The sequence below is a fragment of the Leucoraja erinacea genome, chromosome 1 (genome assembly GCF_028641065.1).
Source record: "Leucoraja erinacea ecotype New England chromosome 1, Leri_hhj_1, whole genome shotgun sequence".
In the NCBI taxonomy this organism is placed as follows: domain Eukaryota; kingdom Metazoa; phylum Chordata; class Chondrichthyes; order Rajiformes; family Rajidae; genus Leucoraja; species Leucoraja erinaceus.
This window is the reverse complement of record NC_073377.1, coordinates 123,715,239-123,728,830: the sequence shown is the minus strand read 5'-3', so window position 1 is coordinate 123,728,830 and position 13,592 is coordinate 123,715,239. Positions and strand designations below refer to the sequence as shown.

General features: G+C 40.8%; 1 protein-coding gene across 1 annotated transcript in view; it reads right to left on the bottom strand.

Moving 5' to 3' along the window:
- The window catches only part of LOC129701584 (serine/threonine-protein kinase 32B-like), a 276,952-nt gene extending 264,726 nt beyond the window's left edge, over positions 1–12,226 (bottom strand). Inside the window, 1 exon segment of the mRNA XM_055642860.1 lies at positions 11,927–12,226. Coding sequence (XP_055498835.1) covers positions 11,927–11,996 — 70 coding nt within the window. The 5' untranslated portion in view covers positions 11,997–12,226.
- Positions 12,227–13,592: the final 1,366 nt, after the last annotated feature.

Here is a 13,592-nt window from a genome sequence, read left to right as displayed (position 1 = left end):
GGTGACACGGGCGTCAGGGATTATGGGGAAAAAGTTAGGAGGGAGAGATAGGTCAGCCATGATTGAATGGTGGAGCAGACTTGATGGGCCGAATGGCCAAATACTGCTCCCATCATGACCTTATGACGTTTCAGGGTGGAATCCTTCTTCGGACTCCACTGTCTTGCCACTACCTTTGATCTAAAAATGCATGATGCTCGCAATTGCTGCATTACCAAAAGAGGAAAAGCTGTAAAGAAAAACAAGCCATTCCACTCAAATTAATATATAATTTATTTCATTCAACACATTTTATTTCATTTTCCAGATATGTATTCTGCCTCTGGCATCAATTTTCATAAACTATCATATGAAAATATATAAAATGCAAGATCTAGACACACTGATGTTTTTATAAACAATGCTAATTACGTCTCACAAAGACAGATTTATTTTAATGGGAAAAAATTAGCGTACAACGCAAATAAATGAAAACTTTTTGCTAGATTTGTATTAATTGGTTTCAAAATTGCTGGGCACTGCTTATCTCAAATGGCAGCATTGGCTTTTTTAATTGGCTGCTTGATATCAACCTAAACAAACTCAAGCAGTGGCAAGGAATGCAGCTGGCACCTGATCCGATGCTGCCTTGTTTTGCACAGCCACCCATCTTACAATGCCCCATGTAAAGCTGCAGCAAGTAAGAATCTCATTGTTCCAGTTCACATCTGGTGCATAAGCCATATAGCCACTCTTGAATAACTCATAGCCTTGTCACTTAAATGAAAGTAGAAACTCAAATACAGAAGCATATCTAGTGTATTTGCAATTTGCATGCCACAGCAAGAAAGCTACTTCAGACACAATTAGTAATGCAAACAAGGGCAATTTTAGTATATTTATTTATTCATCCCATTTAGATATTTTTAACTATTCTTATTGTTTAGAAAGTGTGAAGCTAGATGCAATGATCAGTTTACATTAAGCACATTTTCAATGCAAAACTAAAATAATATAATACACGATATTTCTCTATTTGGGGAAATGGTAAAAACAAATTAGGATAACGATCTATCTGCCGATGGAAATATCAGTCAGTGATCCACCAAGTGTAATTCTATCCATTGACATTACACCAGTTTACATTTTCTCAATGATACGTCCTTCACTAAAAGTCGGTTAACTGGTTCCACAGGTCGCAACTATGAATTCCTCTTGGGCTCACACCCATATCTAACCAACAATCATCCTATCAGGGAACCTCCTCACCTCAGGTCGTCTATTGCCAGCCCCAATTTTTCCTGTTTTTTTGTTCATTTCCTGTTTTTTTTCCCACTCTCCCTACTACAATCAGTCTGAAGGGTCCTCACCCAAAATGCCATCCATCCTTTTTCTCCAGAGATGCTGCCTGACCCACTGAGTTACTCCGGCTCATTGTGTCAATAAAGTTCTTCTTGTATTCAAAAAATTACAAAAATTAAAATGAATTATTGGGGATGTTCATAACAAAATGGAAATCAGCAGTACAGCTTTCAAAACAAGAGAGAATTGAAATTAAATGCTAATCTTGTTTTGACTTTAGAAGGTGTGGGAATAATTCTGGTTAATAATCTAAGAGTGGAGTAATTCTGTAGATGATTTGAACCATGATAAGTTTTTGTTTTCATTGTGGATTCACACACAGGAGTATAGTTATGTGACTACATCTGGTTGACCTTCTCTTCAGGAAAGTGCAGGAATTTTAATAAGGGGTAGATGAAGAAAATGTTCTCAGTGTAATCTCATCAATGATGCCACAGCACATTCATCACACAGATGGAGAAAAAGCTTATTATTTTGGAACTAAAAATAGAAACTTATAATGCCCTACTCTTTTCTTTTAAATAAGCACCTGTGTTTGTCAGAAATCATTTATCATTTATTTAACGGAATGCCAATGAAGATATTATCATGAGAGGCATAAACTTGAGGTGAATAGAGAGAAGATTTTTGGAAACGCAGATGCTTTTAGCCCATGGTCCAACTCTTGTATTCATGTGCCAGTGTGTATGCATGCACAAGGGCACACACACGCACATCCCTACACAAGTACACGTAAACACACAAACAAAAAGTAACAATAAAAGGTTTGGATTAGCAACACTATAACTTTTAAAAATCTATATAGAAACAACCATTAAAAAACAGAACAATTATGAAGAATAAGTTCATTCAAGCTATTGTAGTAAACATCTGTAAAGACCCTATCAATTCCATCAATCCCTTCCATTGTGCCAGCGAATAGATGATCCTTAAATGACTCTGGGGATTATTTATTAGTGCAGCATTTAATACTGTAAATTGTATGTCATGCTTGCAATTCACTAAAAAAAAATCTAAATTGATTGAAATCTATTCCAAGATCGTAGTTTGGAAGAAAGCGATCATTCAGCCCCTATTATCTACATGTATTATCTACATTGGCTCATTTCTAGAGCAATCTAGAAATAATGGCATTGCTTTGCTTGTCCCATTAACATTTTACTGTCAAATTCTGACAATACATGTACAAGGAAATATTTTTTTTCTGGAGTCTCTGCCATATTCCAGGTAGACAAAGAAGTCTCTCATTTATTTCCAAGTATTCTCCCAAACATCATTCCAGGAAGATCAACCAGACTTAGATTCTTCTCTGGATTCATTCAGGTGACCCCTGCCTCAGAGGCTAAGAATGCAGCTGCATTTAGTTTTTAGTTTTGGCTTTAGTTTTGAAGATACAGTGTGGAAACAGGCCCTTTGGTCCACCGAGTCCGCGCCGACCAACAATCACTCGTGCACGAGTTCGATCCTGTATACTAGGGACAATTTACAGCAGCCAATTAACCTACAAACCTGCACGTCTTTGGAATGTGGGAGGAAACCGGAGACACCCGGAGAAACCCCATGCGGTCATAGGAAGAAGGTACAAACTCCGTAAAGACAGCACACATAGTTAGGATCGAACCAGGATCTCTGGCCCTGTAAGGCAGCAACTCTACTGCTATGCTGTCATGCCTAAGATAAATGGAGCTAACTAATGGGCACCATTATACAATTTATAGGTGAATGTGTTTACTTATTACAGCACAGAAGAAAGCCATTCAGCCCATCATGTCCACAGCACAGCTATCTCGTTGGTCTGATTCCCCTCCTCCCTTGTTGCCTTCCAATGCCTGTATCCGTATATGTATTTTTGCCACTTACCTACTTTAAAGGGGTAATTTGCAGTAACCAATGAACTTATACGGATGCCTTTGGAATGTGGGTAAAAAACGAGAACACCTGAGGAAAACCCATAGTCATGGGATGAATGTGCCACCTCCACATAGAAACATAGAAACATAGAAAATAGGTGCAGGAGTAGGCCATTCGGCCCTTCGAGCCTGCACCGCCATTCAATATGATCATGGCTGATCATCCAACTCAGTATCCTGTACCTGCCTTCTCTCCATACCCCCTGATCCCTTTAGCCACAAGGGCCACATCTAACTCCCTCTTAAATATAGCCAATGAACTTGCCTCAACTACCTTCTGTGACAGAGAGTTCCAGAGATTCACCACTCTCTGCGTGAAAAATGTTTTTCTCATCTCGGTCCTAAAGGATTTCCCCTTTATCCTTAAACTGTGACCCCTGGTCCTGGACTTCCCCAACATCGGGAACAATCTTCCTGCATCTAGCCTGTCCAACCCCCCCTAAGAATTTTGTAAGTTTCTATAAGATCCCCCCTCAATCTTCTAAATTCTAGCGAGTACAAGCCGAGTCTATCCAGTCTTTCTTCATATGAAAGTCCTGACATCCCAGGAATCAGTCTGTTGAACCTTCTTTGTACTCCCTCTAAGGCAAGAATGTCTTTACTCAGATTTGGAGACCAAAACTGTTCGCAATACTCCAGGTGTGGTCTCACCAATACCCTGTACCACTGCAGTAGAACCTCCCTGCTCCTATACTCGAATCCTTTTGCTATGACATAGACAGTACCCAAGATCAGGATCAGATCTGATCAAGGCCATCTTCGCATTCAGAAAGCATTCACCTAGATCATTCAACTGTCAAGAGAAAGAATACAGAGACACTCCTATAGCTCCATAAAAACCACGTGTGCTTCTCAATTTTTCTTCATGTTTGCCATGGAGGAAAACCTTCACATGGCGCTCAGCTTGAACTGATTCAATTATGTTGAGTAATTATATCTGATTTGTTTCAGGTAATAACATAACTGAAACAGCTTGGGTATGAAAATGCCACTTTCAAGTAGACGAATTTTTGAGGCAGGCTGTTTGCAATGGTGCATTAATTATCTAATACAATTAAGCTCTGAGCATAAATAATCACAGGAAATAATATATTTGCATGCAGATAATAATGTAACAATTTGATTTTAATTTCAAATATCTTCATGCTTTTACTGAGTGATATTTATTGGAGTGTACAGGGTGTAAAACAATAAAATATTGCTCTACCTCGAGTTTATTCCAAAAAATAAAAAGTACAGAAGCGATGCTTTACCGGCACATTTTCTGGCTCGCTGATGAGTTTGATACTCACTGAGTAAAATATAAAATGAAAAGTATAAAGGTCATAATAATGCAAACTTATCATTAAGGATTAAAAACATTACAATAAGAACAGTGCAGTAAAGGTCAGAGATGACAGTACTTTTCCTGATGATGATTGAAGAGTTTAAAAATAGTGATTATGGACTAATAAGCAATTTTTGGTGACTTTTCCCATTATAAGCACCTTCTACCCCCTATTAGAAATACAGATACCTGCTCAAGTTGTCCAGCAGGACAAAGCAACGATCTTGTTCAAGTGCAATCATGTCTTATCCATTGTAATGCCAAATATGAATGCTTCTTTCTTTCCTAACAGTGACTGTCCACTTGCAGTGTTTATATCTGTCAATAGCAAAATGCTCAGTGATGCAGCTAAACTGATTCCCAGATGCTTTTCACTGCAAGTATTTGATTTGAGCACACGAAATGTCTCTGCTTATTACATCTGCTGAGTTATAAACCACTGATCCATCTGGGCCTTATTTATAGTCAACTCATCTACATAAGAAAAAAATCATCTTAAACTCAGAAATTTAACTCAGTTTCTCTGTACATTTTTGCTGCAAACAAATGGATACAAATAGTTTTAGAGTCATAGAGTCGCACAGCATGGAAACATGTCCTTCGGCCCAACTTACCCATGCTGACCAAGATGTCCCATCTATACTAGTCCCGCCCACCCATATCCTTCTAAACCTTTCCAATCCATGGGACAAGTGTTACCAAGAAGACATACAGAAATAGAAAGTAAGCACTTAAAAGTGAGAGTTGTACATTTCGGTGATAATGTCTTGTCTAATTGACATAGAAACATAGAAACATAGAAAATAGGTGCAGGAGTAGGCCATTCGGCCCTATGAGCCTGCACTGCCATTGAATATGATCATGGCTGATCTTCCAACTCAGTACCCTGTACCTGCCTTCTCTCCATACCTCCTGATCCCTTTAGCCACAAAGAGCCACATCTAACTCCCTCTTAAATATAGCCAATGAACTGGCCTCAACTACTTTCTGTGGCAGAGAATTCCACAGATTCACCACTCTCTGTGTGAATTTTTTTTTTTCTTATCTCGGTCCTAAAAGACTTCCCCCTTATCCTTAAACTGTGACCCCTTGTTCTCGAATCTTCCCCAACATCGGGAACAATCTTCTTGCATCTAGCCTGTCCAACCCCTTAAGAATTTTGTAAGTTTCTATAAGATCCCCCATCAATCTTCTAAATTCTAGCGAGTACAAGCCGAGTCTATCCAGTCTTTCTTCATATGAAAGACTTGCCATCCCAGGAATCAGTCTGGTGAACCTTCTCTGTACTCCCTCTATGGCAAGAATGTTTTTCCTCAGATTAGGAGACCAAAACTGTACGCAATACTCCAGGTGTGGTCTCACCAAGGCCCTGTACAACTGCAGTAGAACCTCCCTGACCCTATACTCAAATCCTTTTGCTATAAATGCTAACATACCATTCGTTTTCTTCACTGCCTGCTGCACCTGCATGCCTACTTTCAATGACTGGTGTACCATGACACCCAGGTCTTGTTGCATATCCCCTTTTCCTAATCGGCCACCATTCAGATAATAGATATGTTTAAGATAATTCAATTACCCCTGAAGACGAGAGAGGTTCACAGTTTGACCCCCATAGTTGTATCAGTGACATTCTGGTTGGCAAGAATTCAAGATCACCATTAGGAGCTTCAAATTATTTTTAGCTGCAGTATTTATTTACAAGCTGCAGGGTACTCATTGTTCATGGCTTTGGGGTTACACAAACTACCCAGCAACATGGGTTTGGAAGCTAGGTAAGAATATACAAATATTTGACCAGAGAATTGTCCAATGCTGAATGCTGTTTCCCAGCCTTGGAAAAAATGTAACATATTTAGTGCACGTTCCAGTGATTCCTTTAAGTTGCATCATTTAGGCTGCCTTATAACCAGCAAAAAATAACACAGGAACAATCCCAACATACACTTCTCTATTCTTGCCAAGTAAATTGTCACTGGTAGACTCGGATTGTACTCGCTAGGATTTAGAAGATTGAGGGGGGATCTTATAGAAACTTACAAAATTCTTAAGGGGTTGGACAGGCTAGATGCAGGAAGATTATTCCCGATGTTGGGGAAGTCCAGAACAAGGGGTTACAGTTTAAGGATAAGAGGGACGTCCTTTAGGACCGAGATGAGAAATTTTTACACAGAGAGTGGTGAATCTGTGAAATTCTCTGCCACAAAAGGCAGTTGAGGCCAGTTCATTGGCTATATTTAAGAGGGAGTTAGATGTGGCCCTTGTGGCTAAGGGGATCAGGGGGTATGGAGAGAAGGCAAGTATGGGATACTGAGTTGGATGATCAGCCATGATCATATTGAATGGCGGTGCAGGCTCGAAGGGCCGAATGGCCTACTCCTGCACGTATTTTCTATGTTTCTATGTTTCTATGGTCTACCTCGGCTGACTTTGGATACCATTTTATAAACAAAAAAAATAATAGGCATGGCTCATTGACACCATTCCTGCCTCTAAACTGGAAGGTTGTGTCGTTCGAGATCCTGCAACATGAAATCTAGGCTGGTGCTTCACTGCAGAACAGGGGTGGGAGGAACGAGAGAGTTCTGTGCTGTTGGATGTTGGAACAACAGTGCTCAGCACTTATGTGAGGCAGGCCAAATTGACATTCAACATCACAAGGTGCTGAGCTTCTTGTAGGAACGTCACCTTGCTACTTCTGACTGCTCTTCGACACTGGGCTCCTCATGGACTGCGGCAAGAGAGCACCAACTTCCTGCAGTTTCCCAGCAATAACACCAGGAAACCTGCCAACTAAACGTGTGCTGGGCAGAATTACTGAAGCTTCAATGACTTCAATGCAGATAAACAACTGCAGGGGAGATCAGAAACTTTCAGATGATTTATATTTACTTAAAAGAACTGAAAAAAAATCAGTGCATTTAAGTTTTTGTGCTTCTAATGTTTAGTCATTTAATTACTTTTAGTTCATGAAAATATATTCAAACGTTTTAAATTTGGAAAACGTTTTTTTTATAATTTAATAGAATTATTTTTAAATATTTAGTTTAGTTTCGAGATACAGCATGGAAACAGGCCCATTGGCCCATCAAGTCTGTTCTGACCAACAAACAACTGTGGACGAGTTCTTTCTTCTCCCAGTTTTGCATCCTACACACTAGGGGCAATTTACATAAGTGAATAACCTTTAATAATCCTTTACAGGAAATTCCAGTGCCACAACAGCTTCAAGACAGACATAACACACCACACATTTCCTCAGATAGCTTCAATACTTAATAAGTTAAAATACAATGAATGAATACTAAAAAAATCCAAAATTATTTTTGTGCATTATAAAACCTTATAGCAGCTGGTATACAAGACTTCCTATATCTCTCCGTTTTGCACATTGGTGCAATCAGTCTCTGACTGAAGATGCTGCTCTTGAACACCTTCAGGGCGTGGAGTGGGTGAGTGGGGTTGGTCATTATTGAACCTAGTTTGTACAGAGTTCTGGCCTCTGCCACCTGCTGGACCGTTAGTTGCTCAGCCCCGACCACTGAATCGGCCTTCCTGATCAGCTTGTCCAGTCTGTTTTTGTTCGCTATGCGGGCGCCTTCTCCCCAACAGGCCACAGCAAAAAACAAGTAACCTACAAACCTGCATGGGTGGAAAGTAGAGTACCCAGAGAAAACCCACGTGGTCACAGGGAGAATGTGCACACTCCATACAGACAGCACCTGGAGTCAGGATCGAACCTGGGTCTCTGGCGCTGTAAGGCAGCAACTCTACCGCTGTATATATTTGGATTGTTTTTGAATGCTTATGTCATAGACACCACAGAGATTTGTTTTATATGGCAGGTCTGATGGATTAGCCACCATCTGACTTGGCTGTTAAGGCATTTCTGGAGGTGGTGGAAAGGTCCCACACCGTATACTGTCTGGGGCTTAAAGGAATACGGAGACAACTTTGGGCATCCGGTTGCAACCACTGAACAGATCAAATGGTGGACTGGTTTAGTTTAGTTTAGTTTAAAGATACAGAGTGGGCACGGGCCCTTTGGCCCACCTGTTCTACATCGACCAAAGTTCTATTCTGCATGCTAGTGACAGTTTTCAAAAGTCAATTAACCTACAAACCTGCGTGTCTTGGGCTGAATATGTCCTGGTTGGGTTGCTCCTGTGCATGGCCAAGCTGGCGATCCGCGAGTCATGGCGCTAGGCGGAAGAGGACTCTGCCCGAGCCGGCTGCTTGCCCCTTTTCCGGGGATACGTCCGCACCCGGGTGGGGTTAGAAAGGGACTACACCTTGTCCACGGGCACCTTGGGGGATATCCGGCACCGCAGGGGGTTGAATACATCCTCAATAAGGATTGTAACATAGTTATATAGTAGTTTATTTGTTAGTATTTTATTATGGTGGTGGGTTTTGGTTTGTTTTGCTGTAGTGTAAATATTATTTTTTAATAATTGAATACATTTTTTGATTAATAATAATTTTTTTTTAAACCTGCATGTCTTTGGAATGTGGGAGGAAATCAGAGCACCCAGAAAAAATTCACGCGGTCACAGGGAGAGCGTACAAACTCCGTATAGACAGCACCCATAGTCAGGATCAAACTCAGGTCTCTGGCACTGTCAGGCAGCAGCTCTACTGCTGCGCCACTGCCACACCGGTGACTAAAAGGGTTTATTATCTCACTGAAGCAGGCAGGATAAACCAATGTCCTGGCCACATTAGACACACATCATGCACTATGGAGTTAAACAAGAATCTTGCATACCTTCTCATTAGAACTCATGGGGAAGCTCACAAGAAGAGCAAAGAAGACCTTCCTGGCCTCTGACTAATAAGTAGTCCTTGGGTAAGATCACCTCAACTGTTATCTGCTCATAAAACAGACTAATATTGCATGAATTCTGAAATCATAACATAAAATAGAAAAGCCCAGCAGGTCAGACAACATCCATGTTGGATAATATTTCAGACCAATGGCTTCTCATCAGAGCCTGCTCCTTTTAGACTATGCTGCATATCCCTTAATACAACTGTGAGCCTGAATCAAAAAGTGCTTGATTGGTCACAAAGCACTTGAGAGGTCCAAAATTCATAAACAGCACTAGAACAATGCAAGTTGTCTTCCTATTCTTCACTCACCCCTTTCACCTCCCCACTGCCTCCATCAACCCACCTCAATCTATTTTTGCCTAGAATATAGGATGCCTGTTAAAAGAATGGCCAAAAATTAAATCAGAAAAGCAAGTACATGTGCAAAGGGTCTTGCAGTATTCTAACGTGCCATCGTTCAAAACACAAATGGCCACCAAATGGAGCCTGTGCTTACAGTTTCATCGCCTCTCTGCATACATGTAATTATGTTACATGGACCATTATTTTCTTTTTGGGTCGTCCCCTGATATTCTTTTGCTCTGCTGTTATTTCTCTGTCAAATATGGTGCTCCCTGCTCAAATGAGACTCCCAGTCTATCTAAAAATAGCTTGCAAATTGTGTTTGCATTCCAGTGGTCACAAACTATTTCATCATTAATCAAAATCAGTGCCTATGCCAAAAATTATTGTTAAGCTAAATGCATTTCTCTTTTAAATTTATAACAGCACTGAGTCATTTAGAAAAAAAAATACTTACAATGATGTTCACAATAAAAGCCACTTAGGGTTTTGCTTTAAAAGTATTCTTTCATGGATGTAATTAAGCACAATGATAAAAGAAATTGAATTCCATTCCGAAAATGATTATTGTGACTTTCTTCCCTAAAATAAACAATAATTTCTAATTTCTCAAAGAGCATCATTTTGATAGACTTTAAATAAGAACCAGGTTATCACTGGTATCTATTTATCATTACCAATTACATTAGTACAGTTCTTGAAGTGCGTTGGGATGATTACTGCATACATTTAAAATATACTTGACTCAGTCTGAAGCAGGGTCTCGACCCGAAACATCAACTATTCCTTCGCTCCATAAATGCTGCCTCACCCGCAGTGTTTCTCCAGCATTTTTGTCTACCTTTGACTACAACCTAGGTGGGTCGTCTACCCATGAAAGAGATCAGTGCACTACAGCACAAAATGTTAACTTACTGGTGAAACTAGTCAAAACAGAAATATTCATGCCATCAATCAAAAGTTAATTCGAGTTAAATATCAGTCTTCATAAACAACATTGGAGACAGTTTGACAAGTGTGGTATGATAATATGACCAGTATACCGTGTTAAAGTCTGTAAAGTAAATCTGATAAGATTGACGAGTTACCTATTTGAAGCCTGAACTTTGCCGGTCAAAATCGAATAATGGAGAAGAAAAATCTAAACTCTACAGGTAACACGTAGCAATATTGACATCATAACACACAAAGTGCTGGAGTAACTCAGCGGGTTAGGCAGCATCTCCGGGTCTGGACCCGAATCGTCACCTATCCATGTTCTCCAGAGATGCTGCCTGACACGCCGAGTTCCTCCAGCACTTAGTGTCTTTCTTTTTGAACCAGCATCTGCAGTTCCTTGTTTCAACATTGACATTTTATTGTCAAACATTGTCCAGTTGTGTTTAAAGGGTGAACATACAGCAATTAAGTCATCTATCTTAAGCAAACAATTCCACGAAGTGCTCACAGCTCGCAAATTGGCCGGTCTGAACGTAGTTGCCTGGGGGATACAATCCATACACCACCTACGTCGATAGAACGGAACTGAAATCCTCATTAGCTGTTCCATGAGGATTTTAAATGCAACGGTGTGATTACTGCCCGGAACATCTTAATAAGTTCCGTGAACATGTTTTGCCAGTTATACTGTAGAAGCAAAACAATCAAAGCCATACCGTGGGACATAAATTTGCTGCATATCAAACGTCTATTTTAAAAAGTGGTACATCAGAACCGGTTAACTACCCCTCATCAAGTTGGCGTAGGTTCTGAATCAAAAAGGAGATTGGGTGATGCATTGCCACTTGTGGATTGAATAATTTGTGAAATCATATTTCATAGGAGTTGTTCCAAAAAATATATATTTATAGTCAACTTATGTTAAGTTAACGTATTGTGGATTCTTCACCGCGAATTAGTTATATTACAATTGTATAAAAAAGCTGAAATGTAGTATTTTTAAGAAGTACGATCCTAAAACAGTGCGCTTCACTTTCAATGAAAGAACTGCCCTTTAATACATTAAGAGAAATCTACAATACGAGGACAAATTACCTTTCTTTATTTCCACGCCTTGTAAGAGTCCGATACCTCCAGCGGCCAAAGCAATGTACGGCAGAAGTGGTTCGAATGAAAGGAGCAGGGATTGAATTGCAAAGAACTGCGAATATTGTACAATACAATGAGAACTTACCATCTTCGTTTTCGTCAAAGACTGGCGTTTTATGGGAGTGGTTGGCGCCCATATTCCTGCTCTTCTGCATACCCCGAGAATTCCGACAATCTGTGAACAACAAGCATCCCACGAAAGCAGAATAATTTCAAGACGGCTCAGACACCAGGATGCGGGCTCCACACAGCTGAGCTGCAGCTGTTGAACAGAAGGGCCGGCGCGATGTCTAAGCTCATAGCTTCCAGCATGAAGCGCCGAAATGACAACTTCTTCTGAACGGCGGGTCTACATCATATCGCCACCTGCGTGGTATTGTGGTGGTGGGGGGTGGGGGGGCATTGCCGGGGGGCTAGTTCTCTAGGAAAGTGGTCGCGGTTATAAATCCGATTGTTAATTAAAGGGCAGTTGTATCCCTGGACTCGCTCCAGATGCGGACTCACTGTGGTGAGTGTAGGGACTGTGCACCTCCAGCCCTCTTGTTCCCAATTGATATGCACATTGGCAAACAGCGGGGAACCCGTAACTCTTCCCACCTCCCCTGGTCGGATTGCATTCAAAACTAAAGGCGTAAACTGAAACTGAAACCTCTTGGATTTCACGATCTTTACGCGAGGTAACATTGTGCCCCCGTGCACATGTATGTTGCCATTAACGTGGCTTCTGGTAATATTCCTTATCACCTGTAGTGGAAGCACGTTCTTTATTTTGTTTTTTAAACTATTGAAATCACTTACTGAATCTGAATGTAACAAACGCGTGAGGGTTGTTTTGCAGAAACCACAAATGTTTTCACAGGTTAGAAGGTTACGCTAATCACACTTGCTTTTACACCCAGTGTTCTGAATCAGCAGAGTGTGTTAAAAAACAATAAAATGCGGACACGTGAAACAGCAGATGTTGGAACATTAATCAAAACACAGAGTGCTGGGGGAAACTCGGCAGGTTGGGCAGCATCTGCAAAGCGAATAGACAGGCGACATTATGTGCCAAGACCATTCTTCGGACTGGGCGGGATCCTGCTACAGAGTGGAGGATCCCGACCTCAAAACCTCCCTCCACAGAGACTACCTGTCCCGCTGAGTTACTCCAGCATGGTGTGTCTATCTTCGGTTGAAACCAGCATCTGCAGTTCCATCCTTCCACAGAGGTGGGAAACGATTGCATTAGTGGGATAAACGATTGCAATAGTTCAAATGTCTGTTGTGCATCTAGATTTTCCGACGCATAACATTAAAAAAAAAACTACCGGCAACACCAATTTGCAATCAGTCGATCCTCCTCCCTCAAACCACAATAACATCTGAGCGCTTTAAGGAAGGGATCTTGCTCTAGCGGTGTGTGGGAGAATACTGGGACCTGTGTTGTCATCACATCGCGGGAATTGTTTCATCTTACCAGTGTTTTCCCACAACAAATACAATGCTTTCTTTTCGGAGCCGTGAATAAACATTGTGTGCAGGGAGCAGATGGAGATTCGGAAATAAATAATCGAGCGAGGCAGAACTTCATTTGTGTGCAGACGTGCAGCTCTTAAACCCACTGCTTCAATCGTAGATCGACGCTGTAATTCGCCGCCCGATTTGCATTTTAATTACACAACGCGGACAGCCTTTGTTTTATACATTAAAGTGCGTCCTTTTCCTGCTCACGCTTTCTAGTTTATTATTGTTAGCTACGGGTCGCAGGT